This window comes from Bos javanicus, chromosome 6 (genome assembly GCF_032452875.1).
Source record: "Bos javanicus breed banteng chromosome 6, ARS-OSU_banteng_1.0, whole genome shotgun sequence".
Classification (NCBI taxonomy): domain Eukaryota; kingdom Metazoa; phylum Chordata; class Mammalia; order Artiodactyla; family Bovidae; genus Bos; species Bos javanicus.
The window spans coordinates 104,158,434-104,185,067 of NC_083873.1; the positions used below are offsets into that span (position 1 = coordinate 104,158,434).

Genomic DNA, 26,634 nt, shown 5'->3' on the forward strand with positions numbered 1-26,634 from the left:
CTCAATGGTAAAGAATTCACCTGCTGATGAAGGAGATGCAGGAGACATGGGTTCAATCCCTGGGTCAGGAAGATCCTCTGAAGGAGGAAATGTCAACCCACTTCAGTAATCTTGCTTGGAAAATTACATGGGTAGCAGAGCCTGGCGGGCTATCATTCCATGGGGTCTCAAAGAGTCAGACACGACTGAGCATGCACACATCTATCATATCCTGACATATTATATACACATCTATTTACTGTCTGCCTCCCTCCACAAGAACATATGCAGTAAGCAGACAGAAACTTGATCAGCCGTTCACTGCTGTAGCCTTAGCCTGACATGATGTAGGTACTAGGTAAGTCTCTGTTGAGTGGATGTATGCATGGATGGATGGAAGAAAGGATGGCTGGCTGCATGGATACATGCACGCATGGTTGGATGGATGAGTGGAAAAATGAATGAATGAGTACCTGTGAAGGCTGCACAGATTATCAGTTCCAGCCCAAGGGAGATAATGCAGAGTGGCATGGTGCTGCTGCTAAGTCGCTTCAGTCGTGTCCAACTCTGTGTGACCCCATAGACAGCAGCCCACCAGGCTCCCCCATACCTGAGATTCACCAGGCAAGAACACTGGAGTGGGTTGCCATTTCCTTCTCCAATGGATGAAAGTGAAAAGTGAAAGTGAAGACCCTCAGTCATGTCCGACTCTTAGCGACTCCATGGACTGCAGCCTACCAGGCTCCTCTGTCCGTGGGATTTTCCAGGCAAGAGTACTGGAGTGGGTTGCCATTGCCTTCTCCAGAGTGGCATGGTAGTCGTTATCAATCCGTTGGTATGGAAATAGCTACACCATCCTCCTCTCTTCTTCCTTTATTTCAATCCTTATCTGATTTAAAGTAATTATTCCAACAAGCCCTGTGGCCACTTCCACAAGACAAAGCCTGTATTTAATAACCTTACTCAAGGTCCTGTACAAGAAGACCTGAAGTCAGTCAACCCCTTTCACGTGCCAAATCCTCCTCCTGGAAAAAATGTTCTCCGCCATCTGTGCCTGTTAAAATGCTATTCAGACTTCAAAGTACAGCTGCTCCGGAAGCCCAGGCAAGATATATAGTGTATGTGATCTCTTACTTCTTGGAATTATCAGGATATTTTATCTCTACTTACCCCTTCTTATGATTCATATCCTTTCTAGCCCTATATTTTCTTCACTTGCTAAAAGTGGGGGAGGCTACACTGAATCATAATAAGATATATATATAGAGAGAGAGACATATATATTATAATAAGAGATATGTATCTGTAGCAGTGTGTATATGTATATATATGGTTATCTAGAGCACCAAATATGGTATTTAACAGCTATTTTGTGGATTATTTTTTTAAAAATTGGAGTCTAGCTGCTTTACAATGTTGTGTTAGTTTCTGCTGTACAGCCAAGTGAATCAGCTCTATGTACCCATACATCCCCGCTTTTCTGGATTTCCTTCCCATTTAGGTCACCACAGAACAGTGAGTCGAGTTCCCGGTGCTATGCAGTGGGCTCTCTTTAGTTACCTGTTTTATACATATCCCAATCCATCCCATCCCCTCTTGCTATCCATACGTTTGTTCTCTATGTCTGTGTCTCTATTTCTGCTTTGCAAATAAGTTCGTCTATACCGTTTTTCTAGATTCCCCATATATGTGGTTGCTATTATTATTAACAACCAACGTGCTTCTCCCACAAGGACTGAGGCTTCTTGAGGGTAGTTTTGTTGCCTTAATGCATCTGCCCTTAATGCCCAAGCTCTGACACTTTCCCATCATTGCTTACTGAATGACTGCAGGAATGAATGAAGGATTCTACTTGAGAGAGGGATGCAGGGCCTCAGGGAACAGCATGGGAATAAGGCTTCAGCAGCCTTCGTGTTCTCACTACGTGGTGCCATTTCCAAAAATGCTGACCGGGTTTTCTGATGCTGTGTTCATCGTCTTACTTTTGAACATCTTCTGTAAAACAGCCTCTAATTTATTGGATTCTTTCAGAGATTTGTTTTCTGCCTTCAAATTCTGCTCCCAGATTTCATTCCAGTTTCTTTGATGTTACATTGAGACCCAGGTCCTTATTTCTAAAATTTATTATCTAACATAAATGCTCTCCACCCAATTGCAGGAGCAATTTATACCCCAGAGATGGAACAATCCCTTTAAGGAATAATTGGATTCTCTTGTATCTCACTTTTTTATCATCACAAAGCCATAAATTCTCAAAATGCTAGCCTATAATAGAAGGGAAACCAAGCTTTGTGCTTAGAAATAACAAAGTTACTCCTGAAAATGAATTGGAATTTCCATCCTAAACGACACTTCTGAATGCCTTCAATTTCTTTTCCCAACTGAAAATTTCTTTCTCGTTGCACTGATGCTGGGCCCAGAGGGTAGTGAAGAAGGATTGCTGAAGTGTTTGTTCTTTAATCTGATGAAAACTGGTAGTTTATTTTCGGCACAGTGTTGCCTGAGAGGGGTGGGGAAGATATTTAAGATACAAAATTAGGTCATATCAGTTTTATCCTGTGTTTATTAATTACTATTACTCTACTATGAATCTCGCCAGAGGCTTAGTATGTGTGAAGCAGGCATTATGCTATGAGCATTTATGGATCATTTCATCCGATTCTCACATTAGCCCATTTTAAAGATGACAAGACTGAGGAATGATGAGATGAACTGTTCTGAGCTCTCACATTGTTAGCATTCCAATCCAGGCAGTCCAATCTCAAGGTCATACATGATAGACAAACTGTAAGTCTCATTGTAAAGTGCCAAAATTTAGGATGATATTAAGGTGATTTCAACAGCTCTGAATTTTTATCAAATGTATTTGCTTTTCTAACACACTCACCTCCTCTACACCAACCCAACAGTGCAGTTTTCAACAAGGATTTAGAAAAATATATAAGGGAAATATAAGACAATTTAATCATTAACAAAATATACTAATTTCTATAGCAAAACTACTAAACTGTGTATCTGAAGATACATATGATTATTGATGTATCCATAAAAAGAGCATTGCTATTTAAAAAAATAAAAGTTTACAAAAAAACAAAGCTCACATTTGATAAACACCTTCCCTTTAGAGAGAAATCTATGCTTTGATTTTCTTCATTAAAAGGATAACATTCAAGAAAATTTCAAAATAGGAAAAAGAAGAAAAAGAAAATCTCCCTTGAGCCCCAGTGCCCTGGAAAATTGTTTGTTTATTAAGCAGACATTTCTTTACATAGTCATGCAATTTTATAAGCTATAATTTTCTTCCAAAATCATAAAAGTAGCTTTTTAATATCACAGGATTTCTACAGTAAGCACTATATATATAAGCATATCGTAGTCTCAGGTCTCTTAAAAGTAGGCACACACTTTACTAAGCTGATTTCTTTCCTTTAGGTTATTTCAAAATTATTGGTTATTGAAGCAACACTGTAATAAATATCCTCAGGCTTAGAAGCTTTTATGCAGGTCAGACTGGAGCCCTACGACATATTCCAAGAAGTGAAATCAGTGGGTCAAAATGCATGAATATTTTAAATGTACTTGATTCTTATTGCCAAATATCTTTTCAAAAGGGTTTTAACAATTTCTACTGCCATCAGCAAACAGATATTCAGACTGCCCAGAGACCATGTTTCTAGAATGCTTCATCTCAGGAAACACCCCTGTCTCCCCTACAAGTAAAATCCAACCCAGATACCATCATCTCCCTGCAGCCTGAATGACCCTTGAAGCCAAATTAAATCCTGGCTCCTCTGTGTGTTGTGGCACTCTGAACAAGCTCTGAGCAAGCACTTCCCACCTCAGCTGAGAGGGTCAATGCATGTCTGTCTCCCTAGGCCACCTGGGAGCCCAGTGGCAGGCACACAGTAGGTACTCAATGCGTAATTAAGAAGATTTGGAGGTTTTAAGAAAAAGACCACATATTTATGTATCAGGATGTCTGATGTGCTGTCTGGCACACAGTACGTGCCAATTAAACACTTACTAAATGAATGAATGTGATCCTGAGATTAAGTTTACTTCAAAGCCTGTCAAAGCAGAAAAGCTACTACCTGGGAAATCTGTTTCAATTCCTTAGGCCTCAGTCATTCATTTAAGGCATAAACATTTTTTTCCTTTTAAAAAAAAATTCTTTTCCAATATGGTTTATTACAGGATACTGAATGTAGTTCCCTGTGCTATACAGCAGGCCCTTGTTGTTTCTCCATTCTCTGTATAATAATTTACATCTGCTAATCCTAAACTCCCAGTCCAACTTTCCTCCACCCCCCTCCTCCTTGGCAACCACAAGATTTATTCTCTATGCTTCTGAGTCTGTTTCTGTTTTGTAGATAAGTTCATTTCTGTCATATTTTAGATTCCACATGGCAGTGACATCATATGATACTTGTATTTCTCTGTCTGGCTTACTTTACTAAGTATGATAATCTCTGGGTTCATCCATGTCGCTGCAAATGGCATTACTTCGTTCTTTTTTATGGCCGAGTAATATTCCACTATATATATATACATATATATATACCACAGCTTCTTTATCCATTAATCTGTTGATGGATGTTTAGGCTGTTGGCATGTCTTGGCTACTGTAAAAAGTGCTGCTGAGCCATAAACATTTATTAAACACCTACTATGTGCCAAAACCTAAAATCAGGAACCAGGAGATAGGTAATTCTGAAAGCACCTTTTGGAAGAATATACAGTTTTGGGGGGTCTCCAGCACACAATAGTCAGTGTAGGGAAGTCCTCCTCGAAGTATGAAGAGGATGCCCAAAGGAGGAACCACACATCTCTCCTTGGACCATTTAGGAGTCTTTATACAGGAGTGGCTTGGAGCTGGAAGGTGACAGTGTAAGCTACACTGGGTCCTCCAAAAATATGTCTAAGTCCTAACCCCCTCTGTCTGTGAATGTGACCTTATTTAGAAGTAGGTTCTTTGGAGAGGTGATGAAATTAAATATCTTGAGATGAGCTCATCCTGGGTTTGAGGTGGTCCTATGACTGGTGTCCTTATAAGGGAAAGGAGTGGGGGATTTGAGGCGTGGAGATGAAGGGACCACAAGTTCACATGAAGGTGAAGGTGGAGGTTGGAGTGATGTTGCTGCAGGCCAAGGTACACCAGGAGCCATCGGAAGGCACTGCCAGGAGACGAGGAAGGAGCCTCCCCTAGAGCCTTCAGAGAGAAAGAACCCCAGCCCTGCTGACATCTTGGACTTCTGGCCTCCAGACCCGGGAGAGAATAAGTTTCTGTTGCTTTAAGCCACCAAGTTTGTGGTACTTTGTTGCAGCAGCCACAGGAAACTAATGAGATGATGCAGAAGATGCCAAAGGCTTTATATCCCTCTTTTCCTCACTTCTGCAAAGACTGCTGTTCTGAGAGGTTGGATTCCAGGCAATGGACTGGGCCACTGTGTGCTGAGAGGTGAGTGCAGAGGTGGGCTCACTTCTTCCTGCTTCTCCCTTCCTTGCAGTCAGAAATAAAGTCATGCAGCCCACCTCTTCCTTAACTAACCACCTCTTTCCTGATCTGCTTCCTCTCATACCACAGACCCATCCAGGGATGCGTCTGGCTGGGGCCAGCCAGGCTGTAAGTCTGCTCAGCACCTCCTGCAGGTTTGACCACTCCTATTGCTCACTTCTCTCTGTGGCATCCTCCTGGGCACAAGGAGTGAGATGCAGCCCCCTGGCCTCCGGTTTGAAGGTGCTGAGTCCTCAGTAGCTCACTGGGATGATGCTCCATGGCATCTGGCTCTGTTCCTAGAAATGGCTTTTTTGAGGTTTGGGGTCCAAGCCCAGCTGTTAGTAAAGTGGTGCTTGGGTTTCCCAGAGGGTTGTGTTCCTTGGGAAAGTCATGTATTTGCACAGCTGTTGGTTTGGAGCAGGATTTGGGGCAATATCCCCTAAAGCAGTAATTCTCAACCAGGGGTGACATTGCCCTCCAAGGCACATTCGACTGTATCTGGGGACATTCTTGTTACACTTGGCAGGGAAGGAGAGGAAGGGCTTTAAGCACCTAGAACATAGAGACCACAAATGCAGCTAAAAGTCTTTCAGTGCACAGGACAGCCCCCACCAGAAAGAATTATCTGTACCAAAATATCAACACTGTCAAGACTGAGAAACCCTGCTCTATACCCTTCAGAATTCCACCATGAATCCTAATGTGCTTAGTCACTCAGTCGTGTCTGACTCTTTGTGACCCCATGGACTGCAGCCTGCCAGGCTCCTCTGTCCATGGGGATTCTCTAGGCAAGAATACTGGAGTGGGTTGCCATGACCTCCTCCAGCAGATCTTCCCAACCCAGGGATTGAACCCAGGTCTCCTGCACTGCAGGTGGATTCTTTACCACCTGAGCCACCAGAGAATTCCCAGTTGGGAATAATTTAACCAGGTGGACTGGGTAAGTAAAAGCATTTTAAAGCACCATGCAGAGGAAGAACAGAAGTGGAAGACAGCAGGAACTCGGGAAAAAAGTAAGGAGTCTGGAACAAGTGAATTTTAAAAGTCTGTGGGTGGAACCAAAGGAAGAGGATGCAATGCAAGAGATGAGGCTGGAGGATGGGCTAGAGTAAGGCTCTCAAATATCACCATCATCATCGTCACCATCAGCTTCGTCTTCTTCTTCATCACCATCATCATCACCATCATCAGTAACTTTTGTCACAGAAGCTCATGTTTATTGAACACTTACTGGGGACTAAGTTTAAACATGCAACACATTATTTTAGTTTATTTTTTCAACATCCAAGTGTAGTTGGGTATTAGTTTCGGCTTGTGACAAATGACCACATACTTAGTGGTTTAAAACAACAAAATTTGTTCTCTTACAGTCTAGAGGTCAGAGGTCCAATGGAAAGTCAAGGTTCTGGCAGGGTTTGCATTCCTTCTGGAGGTTCTTGGGGAGAATCTGTTTCCTTCCTTTTCCCAGCTTCTAGAAGCCACCTGCCTTTCCTGGCTCATGGCCCTTTCCTCCATCATCAAGGCCAGAAAAGCCTGGGGTGAAGGCTGAGGGCTCACATTGTATCCCTTTGACTTCTTCTTGTTCCTCTTCTTCCACTTCTAAAGAGCCTTGTGATTCCATCGAACCACCTGGAAAATCCAGGGCAATCTCCCCATCTGAAGCCCTTGGCCGGGAATATAACATATTCACAGGGCTCAGTAATTAGGATATGGCCATCCTGTGGCAGGGGCAGTTTTTGGTCCACCATCATTTTTGCTACAGGTAACAAACCAGAGCTTCAGATCAGTTAGATGCTGTGCCTGAGCTCACAAACTCCCAATGCGGGGGCGCAGGTCCAATCCCTGGTCAGGGAACTAAGATCCCACCTGCTGCATGATGCAGCCAGGAAAAAAAAAAAAAAAGTCCAAAATGGAGCAGATATATTTATATGTATGACTGATTCAATTCATTGTTCAGTAGTGATGGGAAGAGTTGATTCATTGGAAAATACCCTGATATTGGGAAATACTGAGGGCAAAAGGAGAAGAGGGTGGCAGAGGATAAGATGGTTAGATAGCATCACCAACTCAGTGGACATGAATCTGAGCAAACTCTGGGAGATAGTGAAGGACAGGGAAGTCCTGTGGGGTTGCAAAGAGTTGGATACAACTTAGCGACTAAACAACAACAACATAAACAACATTGTAAAGCAACTGTGCTCCAATACATGTTAATTTCAAACAACAACAAAATACACGTAGGCAACTATACCAAATTATCACTAGTTAAGACAGTTTCTCTTTCCAGAATTCAGGAGGCACAAGCCTAAGGGAGTGACTCTATTTACCAAAGAGAAAATTAAATCATAAACACACAAGCATTCCAAAGTGAGAACACAGATGCGAGCCCCATCAGTTCAGACAACCAAAGCTGAAAACTAGCGCTGTCCGCACAAGATAATGAGCAACTCATCTGGAAACGCCAAGGGCTTCGGGGACAGAAGAGGTGAATACTGCCGCAGAAAATAGAGTTCTATTTGCATGTACGTGTGAAAGCAAAAGGTGTCACTTTTTGGTGATAGTCACATTTTTTTTTCCTTCATAAAAGCCTGGATAATAAATATTATGTGTAAATATGATAGAGAAACTGACTGCCACTTACTATAAGTATAGAGACAGTAAGAGCTTGGTGACTTGAGATGTCCACTTACTGTTTGCTCTCAGGCAAGTTATTTCCTCCCCATGAGACTCTGGTCTCACCTGTAAAATGGGGCTGATAATGGGCCCCATCTCTAAGGCCTGGTGTTGGGATTAGGTGAGGTCATACCTGTAAAGCACTTAAAGTAGAGCCTGGCACATGCAACATGCTCAGCAAATTTTTATCTACATCATGGGTATAGTATCTTACAAAGTGATTCCTATTTTGTTACCTTCCAATCACAAGTTCCAAATATGGGGAGAATGCACTGCATTTGCAGGAGACCTAGGTTTGATCGCTGGGTCAGAAAGATCCTCTGGAGGAGGAAATAACAACCCAATTCAGTATTTTCCTGGAGAATCCCATGGATAGAAGAGCCTGGTGGGCTACAGCTCCTGGGGTTACAAAGAGCCAAACACAATTGAGTGACTAACACTTTCACTTTCAGTTCCAAGCTCTGCCCTAGTGAGTAACCTCCTTCTTAAACTGTTCCCACCCAAAGACACAAAATGACAAAAAATCTCCTGTGTGTGTGTGTACCTGCACATGCTTCATTTACTTTTTATGTGTTAATATTTAAAAATTAAATTGTCCACAGAGAACATGAATGATGACTTCAAGAAGAAAGCCTGAAGAGCATATACTTTAAATAAATGAAAATCTTCAAGATAATCAGAGAATTATTTTTCAATTACATATTTTTGAATCGTTTGAACTTTGCAACATGAACACATATTATCTGTTACAAATAAAATCTTGACTTAACCCTATTCTCCATAGCAAAAAACCAAAATTTACTCCTTTCTTTTCTCAGTGTATTCAATAAAGTAACAAAAAGTTGTAAAAATACAAGTGAATAACTTGTATTACAAGTTATTCACTAAAGGGATAGTTCCTATAAACTTAAAGTATAAATAATGGCCCATCTCTGAGAACCTTGTCTCCCAGGTAATGGGCATCAAGCTAAAATATCTTTGTGTAGCTCACAGGAAATATCCTGACCAGGGACACCTGTGAATGACTGCAGGAAGGAAGAAATTAACCCACTCTCTCTGGAGGCTCCAGAGACTACGCCAAAGCCTTTGACTGTGTGCATCACAACAAACTGGAGAATTCTTCAAGAGATGGAAATACCAGACCACCTGACCTGCCTCCTGAGAAATCTTGTATGCAGGTCAAGAAGCCACAGTTAGAACCAGACATGGAACAACAGACTGGTTCCAAACTGGGAAAGGAGTATCTCAAGGCTGTATATTATCACCCTGCTTATTTAACTTATATACAGAGTACATCATGAGAAACGCTGGGCTGGATGAAGCACAAGCTGGAATCAAGATTGCCAGATTCAAGACTGAATCTTGAATTCAAGAAATTCAAGATTGTTATTGAAATATCAATAACCTCAGATATGCAGATGACACCACCCTAATGGCAGAAAGTGAAGAAGAACTAAAGATCCTCTTAATGAAAGTGAATGAGAAGAGTGAAAAAGTTGGCTTAAAGCTCAACATTCAAAAAACGAAGATCATGGCATCTGGTCCCATCACTTCATGGCAAATACATGGGGAAACAATGGAAACAGTGACAAACTATGTTTGGGGGCTCCAAAATGACTGCAGATGGTGACTGCAGCCATGAAATTGAAATATGCTTGCTTCTTGGAAGAAAAGCTATGATTAACCTAAATAGCATATTAAAAAGCAGAGACATTACTTGCCTACAAAGGTCCATCTAGTCAAAGCTATAGTTTTTCCAGTAGTCATGTATGGATATGAGAGTTGGACTATAAAGAAAGCTGAGTGCCAAAGAATTGATGCTTTTGAACTGTGGTGTTGGAGAAAACTCTTTAGAGTCCCTTGGACTGCAAGGAGATCCAACCAGTCCATCCTATAGGAAATCAGTCCTGAATATCCATTGGAAGGACTGATGCTGAAGCTGAAACTTCAATTCTTTGGCCACCTGATGTGAAGAACTGACTCATTGGAAAAGACCCTGATGCTGGGAATGATTGAAGGCAGGAGGAGAAGTGGACGAAAGAGGATGAGATGGACATGAGTTTGAGTAAGCTCTGGGAGTTGGTGATGGACAGGGAATCCTGGTGTGCTGCAGTCCATGGGGTTGCAAAAAGTCGACTGAGCAACTGAACTGGACTGAACTCTGGAGGCTGACCAGAATTAGAAATGTTGAACTTTATTCCCTCCTCATTTAGTACAAAAGAAGCCTGAATTCTAACTCAGACGAGACAGTTCTTTGGGACAGGAGTCTTCCATCTTCTTGTGTGTGTCTTCCATCTTTATTTGCTCGCTTTCCAAATAAAGTCACTATTTCTTGCCCCAACAACTTGTCTTTTGATTAAAAGACCTGTCATGCAGTGAGTAGTTGGGAGTAGACATGGGAACCCACTCCAGTACTCTTGCTGGAAAATCTTATGGACAGAGGGGCCTGGCAGGTTACAGTCCATGGGATCACAGAGAGTCAGACATGACTGAGCGATTGAGCATGCACACTCGCATGTGGTGAGCAGTATGATCTTGGACTTGATAACAAAATGATAAGCTATAAAACAGCACTGTATCCTTATCTTTTAGACAATTTGTAGAAATGAGAAATAACTTTGGAAAATTTGCTCTTCTCAGAAATAATGCTAGTTTAAAGAAAATTGCTTGCTGGTGTTTCAGGATTAAACAATTATTCTTCCTAAAGGTAAAAACAGAGAAAAAAAGATTTCTGACTAAGATCATAAAAAAACCCTCAAATAAAATTTATAATTAGCTTTAATGATAGAAAGGGCTTCACAAATATTTGACACATTAAGCAGATATTTTCTCAAGGCTGAAACTTTCAATCAACAACTCCAAGGCAAAGATGTAGATACTTTTCATACATCTACGAGATTCCTGTCTTGGAAAGGAAGCTTGTGAATCTGATGACGTGAAGGATCACTGAGATTACAAACCTTTGAGACTGTGAGTTCATTTGAATGTGATGCAGATTTGGGGCTGGAAGCAAAATAAAGTGCACTATATAAATAATCAGACTTCACTGAGAGATTTTTCCCAAGGGAGTGAAAGATATGGCCCTAAGGCTTTCAGGCATTTTCAGACCACAATTTGATAGAAGTAACCTCACTGGTGAAAATTTTTCTCCAAAAGAAGCTCGAAAATATTTCCCTAAAGCCACTTCAATTAGCATTTAGGTCTCTGCTCTGTTCTAAAGAGTGAACAAGCTTGCTGTTTACCAGCTTATATTTGGATTAGATTGGATCTAAAATTACAAGATAGAGGAAAGAATTACAGGTGCCCTGAACCTCACCTGAGCCATGAGCTCTCTTCAGATCAGTTCATTTTCCCAAAATTGATAAATGTAGTACAACAGCACCTGCCATTCATCAAGGAGACTGCGAGAAGCCTTTATTGTTCATATCCTTTATTTTTGTGATGAAAGGTAGTTATGTATCAAAAGAATTATGACTATATTTTGCAGTGAAACTTTGTGAAATTTTTAACATCAAATTTATAACATCCTTTAATTTCAAAGGAATTTCATGTTTGTGGCAAGCTACTTTGGGAAACTTTTGAGAGTCTGACTCTTCAGATATCAAGGGATATTTGGGCAGAAAAATTATAGGAAGCTGTGCAAGATATAGGTAGTGACCCACTGCATTTGAACTTGTGCTTTCAAGTAATTTCAAGTAAGGCATGTCTTTCCTCTCTTGAGTATTTCTTCATTGATTCAATATATAGTTATGGAGCACTTACCCTGTGCCAGACAGTAAGTCAGGTGTGATTTACAGGCTAGGGGCATCACCACTAGAAGCCTTCCTTGCTTCATGGCCACTGCTAGAATACAGCCTTCCTTGGGGGGGTTGATGAGATCCATCTGTGCATATTGTCATTTTCAGATGTGGAAGCACCCTCCCTCATTTAAGTGCTCTATCAACAGTTCAATGCATTTTGAAAGATAAGAAAGTCAGGACAGAGCATGCTCATCAGTGTGAGGTCCAGGGTAGAACTGAGATCAGAGAGTGTCAGTTTGAAACCTGGCTTATGACCTTCCAGCTGTGTGTCAGGGTGCAAATTGTCTAATCACCATGACAAATGAGGGTAATCATCGTATCTTGCCCATTGGACTGACATGAGAATTAAATGAGGTGATATTTATATGTATATTAACATACACACATGCACATATCTGCACATGCTACGTTGCTTCAGTAGTATATGACTCTTCATGACCCCATGGACTATAGCCCGCAAGGCTCCCCTGTCCATGGGATTCCCCAGGCAAGAATACTAGAGTGGGTTGCCATGCCCTCCTCCAGGGGATCTTCCCTACCCAGGGACCAAACCCATGTCTCTTACATCTCCTGTATTGGCAGGAGGGTTCTTTGTCACTAATGCCACATGGGAAGCCCATATATATGCACACACATATGTGAACACACATATACACATGTTTGTATGTAAGCATATATTCCTATGTCTAGTTTAAAGTAGTGTTGACACATAAGAGTTTAATAAGCTTGATTCACTGGTGCTGTTTTTACTCATCTGATTTTCTATGACCTGGCCCTTCTGGGTACCTAGTGACCAGCTCTGGCTGAAGAGCCCTCTGGGGAGGGGCCTTCAGCGAAGGTTATTCTCCATTACCAGTTGAGTTAGGTCATTCCCAAACTTCAGCCCATCAATGATTAACATCAGTGGAGGTCTCAGGATGTGCCCCCTACTGAGCTGACCAGTGCAGGCTTTACTCACCCAAACTCTCTCTAGGAGCTCATCTGCCCAGTGTCTCCTGCATTCCTCTTCTCCGAGCTAATGGTTATTTGTCCTACAAATCACAGATGCATGTCCCAGAGGAAGACTTGCCAGCCTCCTCTGTGCTCCCCGCCCTGCCCCCCACCTCAGTCTGGGCTGGGTGCCCTCTTCAGAGCTCCCTTCTGCCCCAGGACATGTGATGTCCTGTCCTGGGTGCTCCCCCTGGACTGCAGTAATCTGGCCCCTAGGGGGGTTGCCTCCTCCATCTGGGGAGTGCTCCCTGGTGCAGGCAAAGGGTCCCATCGGTCATTTTCCTCCCAGGGCTGGCACGTTTCTTAGCCCAGAGTGTTTTGGAAGATTGAAGGGCCAACTCAAGTGCTCTAAAAAGTAGATCTTCTAATTGTTTTAAAACAATGATTTATTTTGAACCCACAGTGGTATTTCCCTGCTTCAGTGCTTTCAAACCCACTGGGTTATACTCTGAAATACCTTTTTTAAAAAATTTATTTATTTTTTATTGATGGATAATTGCTTTACAGAATTTTTCTGTTTTCTGTCAAACCTCAACATGAATCAGCCATTGGTATACATATATCCCTGTTATATTCTACAAATCCTCAACATCAGCCTCAAAGGATGGAGGTTTGTCACCACTGAGAATAAATGAACACCTGGCTTCAAAGTCAACTCCTCAGATGAAAGGAAGAGGAATGAGGCACGTAAGGCCCCACCCCAACCCCTCCCAGGCACAGTTAAATCCTTTATGAACTTTTTTCTCATGGAATTCGCATCAGAGCCCAGCAAAGCAGATGTCATCAGGCCCATGTTGCAGATTAGGAAAAGGAGGTATGAAAAGCTAAGTCACATGTCCGAGTCCACCAAGATAGAAGATAAGAAATTACTGGCAATTCAACTCAGGCTTGCATTTGTCAAAGGATTCTATCACTTGCAAGTGTGGCTACTTGGGAAGAAGCAACATTCATCAGTCTGTATAAAATATGGCACTGAAAATGTCTTGTACGTACGCAGTGGGGGACTTATAAGATCAGCTGTTGAATGAATGAGAAACATTGCCCAACACTGTCCTAAATCCCTATGCACGGTGAATACAGACACACATCATTTCAAGTCTGTACACATGTATACAGTGAAAAAGAGATTTGTTGAACCATATGGGAGAGGGAGAAAACTGGACTCAAATCTCTGCCAAGTCTGTAAGTTTACAAATGGTAAGGTAATTCCATTTACTTAGAGGATTTTTTAAAAACAATTTCCCTATACTGTTGGACAGCTCCTTTCCTCCAAGGTAGATTTAGAATCTGAGGACAGATGACCCCAAAGAGAGCAACTTTAAAATATTTATTGAAATATAATGAAATGGTTCCAACAACCATGCTCTTTTTTTAAAAGTTTTGTTTTAAAGTCTATTTTATCTGATATGAGTATTGCTACTCCTGCTTTCTTTTGATCTCTATTTGCATGGAATATCTTTTTCCAGATGTATGGCAAAACCAATACAATATTGTAAAGTAAAATAAAATAAAAAAAAAAAATAATAATAAAATGTAAAAAAAAAAAGATTTGTGTGTGTGTGTGTGTGTGTGATGTAGACCATTTTTAAGGTCTTTATTGAATTTGTCACAATATTGCTTTTGCTTTATGTTTTTTGGCTTTGAGGCATGTGGACTCTTAGCTCCCTAACCAGGGATAGAACCTGTACCTCTTGTGTTGAAAGGTGAAGTCTTAACCAATGGAGTGCCATGGAAGTCCCCCAACCACCATGCTCTTAACTGACAGTTTCATTTTCGCCTGGTCTGTCTGCCCTGGGATGCTGGCCTCTGTCTCACTCAGGTCCACAAAGACTCAGTCTGGGGGGTTGTAGGCGAACAAATCATCTATTGCTATTCTATTGCACATCTATTGCACACTAGCAGAGCAATGACAGTGAAAATTGGTGAATGACACTGATACAAGAGATTAGTAAAGAGCTCACATCTTTCCGTGCCTTCAAAGCAGCCCAGCCAGCCCACAGAGTCTTCTCTAGTACTAAATGACCTTCCTTAACAAATATAGCACAGGGCTTACAAGCAGAGACTCTGGAGCCAGAATTCCTGCAGGCAAAAGCTAGTCTTTGACTGTGTGAATGAACAATGCTCCTCAGTAAACAGGTCTCATTTCATTGAACATTCCCTTTACTCCTATATGGCTAAGGCTGCTGAGGCTATTACTACTACTACTGTTACCATGGTGACTACTACAGCCTCACCTCTTCCCCCTTCCTCTTTCTAAATACTTTTTCTTTTCCTCTTTCTTCTTCATTTGCATTCGGTCATGTGTGCTACTATTTGTGTCAAAATTATACACGTGAACAAATCCAAGAATCAAACTGTACTGAAAGTTTTGTTACAATTTTTAGCAACAATTCATATCTTTCTCTCCCACTTTTCCCTCTCCATCCCATTCATCTGTCTCAGGCTATAATTTTGGTATTTATTTGGTATTTAGCTCCTTATCTCGAAGTGTATAGGACTCATTGATTTTCAGTTTCCTGCTCTATCTACTGTCTTCCCACTATGGATGAAAGCGTGTGTAGCAGTCTTTTTCCTTTATGTGTCCGCAAGAGACACACTCATCTCGCCACTCCCTCACTTCCCCAGCGGTGTATTAATATATTTTTCTAGTTAGGTCAACTTTCAGGGTTTAGGGGATTATGACTAAGCATGCTACACAGAGATGCTTCATGTAGTAAACTGTATGATATCCAATGTCCTAGCTAACACTTTGATTCCTTGGAGTTAAAAAATTACCTTCTTTTTATTGTTGAGGTTTTTTCTCCTGACATCATTTATTCAACTTCAGATTCTTAACCAACTAAATAAATCTCTCAAGGCAGCCAGATATCTTAGCCCTTTTTATCAGCTCACTTTTCCTGAAGAAGACTCTCCGAGGGTCTTTTGATCTGACTCCAATCAGAACTAGTCATGGTCTACACCTTAGGCACAGCTGACATTGATGACCTGCCCATCATCGTGAAGCTTTTGCCTCTTTCTCTCCTTTGCTGGAGCTCCAGCTTTCCATATACCATGTCTTCCTCCTGATTTAGCCCTTCATTTTAGTAGAGTCCACGTCATTTTCTAACTACTTGAGACAAGATATACAAGAGAGAGATTTTTTGAGACCTTGAACTTGTAAAAATGTACATCTCAGATTTGATTGATTAGCACGTTTCCTCCGCCTTCTGGTGATAGATAATCCCAAAGGATCCTGATTCCTCAGCCTTTATACCCTGTTCTTCTGTGCAGACTTATTGGCTTTGAAGTTTGTTTTGATTTATGTCTGTTTCTAGTCATTACCCTGCAGCCTTGGTGCACCCTTCAATCTGGAAACTCATATATTTCAGGTCTTTATTTCATTGATGATTTCTTCCCCCTGTGAAGTGAAGTGAAAGTCGCTCAGTGGTGTCTGATTCTTTGCGACCCCATGGACTATACAGCCCATGGAATTCCCCAGGCCGGAATACTAGAGTGGGTAGCCTTTCCCTTCTCCAGGAGATCTGTCCAACCCAGGAATCGACAGGTCTCCCACATGGCAGGCAGATTCTTTACCAGCTGAGCCACCAGGGAATGTTTTCCCCCTTTTCTTCACCCCCTCCATCCCTCTCTATTTTCTTTCTTTCTCTCTGTCTCTCTCTCTCTTTCCCTTTCTTCTTTCTCTGTCTGATGTTGAACTTCCTGTTCTGGCCCTCTAATTCTCTTATATTTTCTTTTTCCTTCTTATTCTACTGTTTAAGGAATATCCTTAACTTTGTCTTCCAACACATCTTCTGAATATTTCATTTCTACTTTCATGTTTTTAATTTATGAGAACTCTGATCTGAAGTTTGTTCTTTGAATGTTAAGTAAACATAGCGTTTATTTTACAATTGCAAAAATCTGTTCATTCCTCTGAAAATACCAAGCATGATTCTTTTGATAGTTCTTTCTCCTGGCAGAGTTTCTGTTTATTCCAAGCTTTTTTTTCTTTTTCCCATTTGATTGCATGGCTCTCATTATTCATGTTAGAAGATTTCTCTGGATGTCTGATAATCTTTAGTCATCACTAACCCAGTTGGGAGCTTACAGCAAAGAAGCAGGTCTCGCTGACTGTGAACTACACTCCAAGGGAACTGGGGAACTTCTGATGTCATAATCTCTCTCCTCTTGGCTCAGCCACATCCCCCCTGAAATCATTCCAGTGTCCAGCCTGGAAGCTGAAGTCTTGAGCCCAGCTGGAAGTGGGGTGGGTGTGTTATTCAGCATCTGGTATGGATGCGTCTAGTTAGTTGTGCTATCTTCAGTACTGCTTCCCAACTCAAGAGGCTTAACGTACTTCAGTTCAGACACCCTCTGTTTTACTATCTTTAGTGAATAAGCCTTCAGTCTTCTGCTTGGAAGAGGAAGAGACAGACATCCAGTTATTCAGGATGGGCAAGCAGATTGGTGCTTTTTAAAATGTCTTAAAAGGCTTTCAAACCCTGCACCCCATTTTAGCCTCTCTTTTATCCCTTCTCCCTCCTTCCATCATTGTTGATGACTATTCATTTCTGAGCCTTTGAAGAGATTCTTTAACATCTATCAATTCATGGTTATTTCCAGACACAACTCAAAATTCAGCTTCTGGTGTCGTAAGCCACTTACCACGAAACACCTTCTTTCCAATTTCCCCTGTGTTTTGCGATAGTCTCCTCTTTAGTTTTCTCCATCTTTGTGAATTTACCATTTTTCAAACATACTTCATTTCCATTTTATGGAGATTTTAGAAGTGAGAAAATGTAAGTGTGTGTGTGCACATGCATGCGCGTGTGTGTGCTTAATCTACCATCTTTACACAGAAATTCAAGTGCTTGTCTTTCCCAAGTCTTCCTACATTGTACAAGTTAGAAGAAGACCCTCTAGGCACAGTGCAAGACCATGGGTGCACAGATCTGCAGCCACTCATGCCCCCTCCTCTGTGGTCAGAGAGAAGACCTCATTAAGGATCCCACTGCTGGACTTCCCTGGTGGCTCCATGGTAAAAATCCACCTGCCAACACAGGAGATGCAGGAGAGGCAGGTTTGATCCCTGGATTGAGAAGATCCCCTGGAGAAGGAGATCTTCCACCACAACCAGTATTCTCACCTGGAAAATCCCATGGACAGAACAGCCTGGTGGGCTACAGTCCGCAGGATCACAAAAGACTCAGACACGACTTAGCGAGTAAACAACAAGGATCCCATTGCTATCTGAAGGCTCTTGCTAGCCTCCTGCCTCTGCAGTCAAACTCACCTTACTCATCTGTGCTGTGCACAGGCAGGGAAAAGTCAAGGTCCCGAGCAAGAGCCCAAAGCTCTTGCTTATATCCAGAGCCCAAAGCCAGCACCAAAGCTTTGCAAGAGGAAGAAGTCCTCCACGATGCACAGCATTGATTTCAAGGTATGAAAAGTAAGAGAGTAGAATCCGTCATGTTCCCAACTCATGCCACTCCTTCTAACCTGAGTCTGAACACTCCAGGCTCCCAAAGACATACCAGAATGGAAAAGCAAAGGGCAGCCACGTCTCTAAGCAGTGGGTACCAAGAGAGGAGGGCACATGGGCAGTGGCGGTGTTTCACCTCAATGCAGGTGATGATGGAGTAGGCTGTCTGCAGAGAAGGTATGAGCAATAATAATGTTGCTCTGCTTTTTATGATCTCCATGTACTGCCACATCTAAAGAATGTCAGTGAGAAAATATTCTCCATGGCTGCAGACTGCTCCCATCACACCCTACCCACTGGCATCCCTCTGGGGATGATGTTACCTGTGGATGATGTGGTACCGCTGCAGATACTCCAGGGCCAGGGCCAGCTCACAGATGTAGAGCTTCACGTCTCCTTCTGTGAAATGTACATTCTGCTGCAGGTGATAACGTAGATCCCCTCCAAGCAGCAGGTCCACCACCATGAACATGTCCTCCTCATCCTGGAAGGAGTACCTAGGAGCACCGAGAAGCAGAGAAAGTTAGGGATGGAGATGTCTCCCATGCCCTCAAGGTCAATGGCCCCATTTTCCAGAAGCGCAAGCTGAGGCTCAGAGAGAGGCACTGATGCTAAGTCACAGTGCCCTGTGGTGAAGTACCAGTCCTCTGGGTCTGAGCTGACAAATGGGACCTGAACCAATGCTGGTCTCCAATACACTACTTCATTTTCAGTGCATGCTTTAATTAGACATAGGCTGAGCACCAAAGAATTGATGCTTTTGAATTGTGATTTTGGAGAAGACTCTTGAGAGTCTCTCGGACTGCAAAGAGATCAAACCAGTCAATCGTAAAGGAAATCAAACCTGAATATTCATTGGAAGGACTGATGCTGAAGCTGAATCTCCAATACTTTGGCCACCTGATGATAAGAGCTGGCTCGCTGGAAAACACCCTGATGCTGGGAAAGATTGAAGGCAGGAGGAGAAGGGGATGACAGAGGATGAGATAGTTGGATGGCATCACTGACTCAATGGACATGAGTTTGGGTAAACTTTGGGAGATGGTGAAGGACAGAGAAGCCTGGCATGCTGCGTCCATGGGTTGCAAACAGCTGGACATGACTCAGTGACTGAACAACAACAATGGACTTCAGTAAGGTCTCCAAAGCTGCAGTCTCCTCTCCACTCCATTCCCCTGCCCTCCCCACATGTGCCACTCCCCACAAGGAGCTTGTTTCTACAGCCCTAGAAGGCAGTGATGCTCTTGTAAGAAACACCCAAGCTTTAAGGGAACTGGCAATTTCTACTTGGATGGCTGCTTGGAACCCAGCTGGTGCCCAAGCTCCATGGAGAGACCACAAGAAGGAAAACCAAGGTGCTCCACTCGACAGCCTCAGCTGAGCACCCAGTGCCAGCCATCGCCAATCAGCAGCCTTGGGAGTGACCCTTTGGGAATTTGGGTATTTCGTTATAGCCCCAGCTGACATCACGTGGGGCAGAACCACCCCGATGAGCCCAGTCAACTCACAGAACATGAGATAATTGAGTGATTGTATTTTGAGCACTATGTTTTGGGGTGTATTTTTTCCCCAAAGCAGTAAGAAATGCACTTAGGCCTTTTATGGATCAAAGAGACAACAGATAAACCCTAAGAATGGTGTCAAACAATAGTAAACTAGAATCACATCATAAAATGTTGTCACAATCCACATGGAACCATGGACTGTAACAAGGACTTTGCAGAATGACTGGATGTTGTCCTGGATGCTTAGATCTGTGTCTCAGATCCTTGAATATTATATCCTGGGCCAGACGGGCTATCCCTCTTGTTGGACAGAAGAGGGAAGAAGGGCCTCAGTGAGCCAGTGTTAGGGTGAAGACAAGGACCCACACCCCTCAGTCTTGCCTCACTTACAATTACCCACTGTTGGGATGCTGCTGTAGTCGCACACTGCTGTGTTTCCCTGCCCTGGCTGTGCAGACCAGGGGAGGGAACCTGATTCGGTCATAGAAGAGGTGACAGACCCTGTGATTATGGGATGGAGAGCTCCAGAACTGGGAGGAAATCTAAATGCCATCTAGTCCCATATGACAGACATCGGGAGCCAGAGGGAGCGAAGAAATGGCTGGTTTATGATCTAAATGTCTGGTCTTCTTTTTATGCTTGTCAGTAAAGCTTTATAATTTTCTACTTAAAAGCCTGGGATGTATGCATTTTTATTATGATATTTTTATTATCATCGTTGTTATTATCACACTTCATTATTGTTTTTTAAATTTATTCTTAATTGGAGGATAATTGTTTCACAATATTGTGTTGGTTTCTGCCATACATCAGCATGAATCAGCCATAGGTATACATATGAAACCTTGCTATTGTTATGATATTTTAAAATAGATTTTATTTGAGAAGACAGTCTTTTAAAGTAAGATGTACTCACAGGTCATTGCTAGGGGAAGATGTACTCTGGAATTGCTTATGTTTATCTTGAATTTAGCAGCTTGGCTGACCTCTTAGTTATAATATCTTTCTAATACTTTTTCCACTTTTGAAAGTGTTAGTCGCATAGACATGTCCGACTCTTTGCAACCCCATGGACTGGAGCCCACCAGGCTCCTCTGGCCATGGGGATTCTCCAGGCAAGTATACTGGAATAGGTTGCCATTCCCTTCTCCAGGGAATCTTACTGACCCAGGGATCAAACTCAGGTCTCCCACATTGCAGGCAGATTCTTTACTTCTTGAGCCACCAGGGAAGCCCCACTTTTTCCACTTATTACATGAAATGATGATTCTTTCACAACAACTGCCATGTTCATATATCCTTGCAATCCTCATGCCCCCTACTTCTTCTTCCTTATTTTATTTTACTATCCAGGACCTCCAGTAAAACACTGATTATAAGAGGTGACATCACGCATTTTCATTTTGGTCTGGAATATAGTAAACTCTATTAAATAAATTGTTTGCTGTAGATATTTGGTGAATAACTTTTTTTTTGCCACACATGTGGCTCTTAGTTCCCTGACTAGGGACTGAACCCGTGCCTCCTGCATTGGGAGTGTGGAGTCCTAACCACTGGACGACTGCCACTGGATAACATTTATCCAGTTAAGAAAGTTGCTGTCTAGACTGCTAAGAAATGTTATTGAGTGGTTCAGAGGCTTTTTTTCTTTAACATTAAAATGTCTTTGCATTCCTAAACTAAACCTTACTTGATAAACACACTCATATATGTATATCTAAGTAAATAAGACACATATATACGTATCTATTACATCAGATCAGATCAGTCGCTCAGTCGTGTCCGACTCTTTGTGACCCCATGAATCGCAGCACGCCAGGCTTCCCTGTTCATCACCAACTCCCAGAGTTCACTCAGACTCACGTCTATCGAGTCAGTGATGCCATCCAGCCATCTCATCCTCTGTTGTCCCCTTCTCCTCCTGCCCCCAATCCCTCCCAGCATCAGAGTCTTTTCCAATGAGTCAACTCTTCGCATGAGGTGACCAAAGTACTGGCGTTTCAGCTTTAGCATGATTCCTTCCAAAGAAATCCCAGGGCTGATCTCCTTCAGAATGGACTGGTTGGATCTCCTTGCAGTCCAAAGGACTCTCAAGAGTCTTCTCCAGTGTAATAGATATACACATCATAGAGAAGTATACTAGATATAACATATACTATATATATTTTTAAAAATTGGATTAATGTTTTTCATTTAGGATTTTTTTTATTCTCTTTGTATATTGATAGATTTGGTTTATTTTTTTTAATTTTTATTTACTTTTTTAAAATTTTATTTTATTTAACTTTACAATATTGTACTGGTTTTGCCATATATCAAAATGAATCTGCCACAGGTATACATGTGTTCCCCATCCTGAACCCTCCTCTCTCCTCCCTCCCGCTACCATCCCTCTGGGTCGTCCCAGTGCACCAGCCCCAAGCATCCAGTATCATGCATCGAACCTGGACTGGTGACTCGTTTCATATATGATATTATACATATTTCAATGCCATTCTCCCAAATCATCCCACCCTCTCCCTCTCCCACAGAGTCCAAAAGACTGTTCTATACATTTAGGATTTTTTTTATCAAATGTTACAAGTGACACTGGCTCAAATTTTCCTACCTTTGTCCTGACCCATTTTGGTATCATGGTAATACTGACTTTGTATGATGAAGTGATTTTTTTTTTTTTTGTCTATGTTCAAGAAGAGTGCATAAGAGACGCCATTTGGTTGCAGAATGTGTGGTCTCAAAACATCCTGCATTTCCCTATTTCTAATTCATGTGGGATTTTCCCTCCTCGCTTAAGGTGTACCTGTTGGATGTCTGATGATTCCTGCTCCTTTCTCTCAACAAAGAGAGGAAAACTGACTAGGAAATTTATGCACTAGGAAATTTATGCATATCATTTCATATGATAGTAAAGTAATGCTCAAAATTCTCCAAGCTAGGCTTCAATAGTATATGAACCAAGAACTTCCAGATGTTCAAGCTGGATTTAGAAAAGGCAGAGGAACCAGAGATTAAATTGCCAACATCCATTGGGTCATAGAAAAAGCAAGAGAATTCCAAAAAAAAAATCTACTTCATTGACTATGCTGAAGCCTTTGATTGTATGGATTACAACAAACTATGGAAAATTCTTCAAGAGATGGGAATACCAGACCACCTTACCTGCCTCCTGAGAAATCTGTATGCAGGTCAAGAAGCAACAGTTAGAACAGGACATGGAACAACAGACTGGTTCCAAATTGGGAAAGGAGTATGTCAAGGCTGTATATTGTCACCCTACTTTTTTAATTTGTATGCAGAGTATATCATGAGAAACGCTGGGCTGGAGGAAGCACAAGCTGGAATCAATGTTGCTGGGAGAAATATCAATAACCTCAAATATGTAGATGACACCACCCTTATGGCAGAAAGCGAAGAAGAACTAGAGTCTCTTGATGAAAATGAAAGACGAGAGTGAAAAAGTTGGCTTAAAACTCAACATTCAGAAAACTAAGATCATGGCATCCGGTCCCATCACTTCATGGCAAACAGATGGGGAAACAATGAAGACAATGAGAGACTTTATTTTCTTGGGCTCCAAAATCACTGCAGATAGTGACTGCAGCCATGAAATTAAAAGACGCTTGCTCCTGGGAAGAAAAACTATGACAAACCTAGACAGCATATTAAAAAGAAGAGACATTACTTCACTGACAAAGGTCTGTCTAGTCAAAGCTATGGTTTTTTCAGTAGTCGTGTATGGATGTGAGAGCTGAACTGTAAAGAAGGCTGAGAGCCGAAGAATTGATGCTTTTGAACTGCAGTGTTGGAGAAGACTATCGAGAGTCCCTTGGACTGCAAGGAGATCAAACCAGCCAATCCTAAAGGAAATTAACTCTGAATATTCATTGGAAGGACTGATCCTGAAGCTGAAACTCCAATACTTTGGCCACCTGATGTGTAGAACCAAATCATTAGAAAAGACCCTGATGCTGGGAAAGATTGAGGGCAGGAGGAGAAGGGGACTACAGTGGATGAGATGGTTGGATGGCATCACCGAGTCAATGGACATGAGTTTGAGCAAGCTCCAGGAGATTGTGAAGGACAGGGATTGCCTGGACTGCTGCAGCCCATGGGGTTGCACAGAGTCAGACACGACTGAGGGACAGAACAACAACTGGCCACTGGTGCTGGTTCATCAGGCCCCCTTGCAGATGCTTTTGCAATCAGCGTGTGGACACTGAAAGAAAAACCTGTTCCTCTAGGCGTGCTTGGCCAGAAGCTGTAACTGTGAGACTGTCTAGATCCTGATGCCCAAACGAAGATGAGACCCACCTGAAGCTGCAGGGAGTTGAGCCAGGCTGAGATATAAGTACAGAGAGAGGCCCTGCTGGAGGTGTGGGCTCCAGCCCAGGCAGAAGAGTGGTCTGTCCCTGAATTTCATGTTTACATGGTCAATGGCTGTACTTTTTGATTAAAGCTACTTAACATTGTGCTTCATTCACTTGGAACTGAAAAAGTCATTTGATGCATCCTTCTACTTATTTGCTCCTGGAGAGAAAGGTCTAGATGGTCAAAAAGGAATGATAGGAATCAGCTAATATATGCCCCCTACAGATCCTCAATTTATATTCCAATAGTTGATGGACTATTGAAACGCTGTGTTAATAAGAGTGAGTTCTGCACTCTCAATTCACAGCTAAACAGTCAAAGGACATCTCATTCCATATTCCATCAGAACTCTTTGGAAGAGCGACATGAATTTTCAGGAGAGAAACAAGCAGACTGGAATGAATTCTAAAGAGGAAATTTAAAATGCAAAGAGAACAATAATTTAGGCAATAACTCTGGTTACGGCTTTTTCTCGCTGAGGATCCTTTGTCACCTGGGCCATGGACTCTGCATTCCCCAGGAGTCTCAACGCTATTATCTGAGAACAGAGAATGGCCTTGTATTGATCTCCCTGTGGTTTCTCCAGCCCCGTGCTGTTGTCTCTTTTGCTTCTTCTTGGATTGGAATAACAATTACGTTCTCATGATACTGTTGCATATTGTCATGGAAATGATGGAGATCAGGAATGAGAAACCTACACCGGATTACAGTAACAGTGACCATGGAGAAATCAACATTCAAGATCAAAGAAGGTCGGGAGCTAGAAAGGCATCAGTCCTGGCCTGGACATTGACACAGACCACCATAGTGGCTCAGTGGTAAAGAATCCGCTTGCCAGTGCAGGAGTGGCAGAACATGTGAGTTTGAGCCCTTGGTTGGGGAGGTCCCCTGGAGAAGGAAATGGTAACCTGCTCTAGTATTCCTGCTGGGTTAATCCCACAGACAGAGGAGCCGGGCAGGTACAGTCCATGGGATCACAAAGAGTCAGACATGACTGAGCACGAACACACAGCATGTGTGTTGGGTTTTTGTTTTTTTTTTAAAGCATTTGCTACTTTATTACAAAATAGATTAAAAGTGACTTGCTAAATACATGTAACATAATACAATTGAAAATAGGTAAACTATCAGTCAAGTCAAAGAATAAAAAAGAAAGTCAAGAAAATGGATGCAGACAAAAATACCCCAATTCATGCTCAAAGAACCTGCCTGCAAGCCAGAAGTGGGTCATCAATGGGACTCTAATCTTCCCCAGCAACTAGAACAAAGTGAAAAACACGACCAGCTCCATGATTCAAGGGTCAAGGTGAAAAAACAAAAGTAAACTTGTTTACTTTTATGATTCATATGTTTATTACTGGTACAGAAGCCAGAGAGATATCTTTCCCACTGGCTTCTTATAAATATGGCATTCTGTAACGTGTGATCAATGAGCTACATAAAATTGTTCTGTGGACTTCCTTGGCTGTTCGTGGCTAAGACTCCGTGGTCCCAAAGCAAGAAGTCTGGGTTCAGTCCCTGGGCAGGAAACTGGATTCCACATGTCACAACTAAGAGTTCACATGCTGCCACTAAGAGATCTTGCATGTCACAATTATGACCTGGTGCAACCAAATAAAAAGTAAATGTTAAAAGATAATAAAATAGCTCTGAACAGAGTCACAAGTTTAATGGGAGATTCTTTTGTATGACGTTCCTCAGCGTAGGCTGAATGTGTCAAAGCCCAAGCCCATAAACACAGTGCTTCGTGGGGCAATAGCAAGGTGGTCCGGGCAGCGTGATCATGGATGAACTTTCTTAATAAAAGAAATGATGGCAGATGGCCTCAGGGACTACTTTACAAACATGAGCTCATGCACACACCAACAAAGACTCTAGGCTTCTACCATCCAGCCAGCCCTGTGCCAGAAGCTGGGGTTCAGCGGGAGAAGTTGCCCCAGATGTCTCACCTGAGTTTGGGATAGCCATAAGGGGTCTGGAGTTCGATGTTCCATGCCAGGACAAGTGCCCCAGGTGATCCATTGCTGCATTTCCATTTCTTGCCCTTTGCCATGAACCTACAGTCCCAAGGAGACTCTTTGTTGTCATGTCATCTCTACCTGATCACTCAAAATGTTTCCTAATCCTGCCTTTCTACTCTTTTTCATCCATCATCCTCTTTTCAGTTTAGAGCAGTAGTTTCCAACCAGGGGCACCTTTGCTCTCATGGGGACGTCTGACAACATCTAGAGACATTTTTGGTAGTTACAACTGGGGGAATGGGTGCTACTGGTCTCTAGTAAGTAGAGGCCAAGGTTGCCATTAAACATCCCACAATGAACTGGATGCCCCCATCACAAAGTGTGACCTGGCCCTGAGTGT

At 42.2% G+C, this 26,634-nt stretch overlaps 1 protein-coding gene across 3 annotated transcripts in view; it reads right to left on the bottom strand.

Annotated features, from left to right (window-relative positions):
* The window catches only part of STK32B (serine/threonine kinase 32B), a 404,174-nt gene that overhangs the window by 133,182 nt on the left and 244,358 nt on the right, over positions 1-26,634 (bottom strand). For all 3 annotated transcript variants that reach the window (XM_061420791.1, XM_061420790.1, XM_061420792.1), the window contains one exon: positions 18,724-18,897. In XM_061420791.1, coding sequence (XP_061276775.1) covers positions 18,724-18,897 — 174 coding nt within the window. The remainder of the gene's footprint in view (positions 1-18,723; positions 18,898-26,634) is intronic.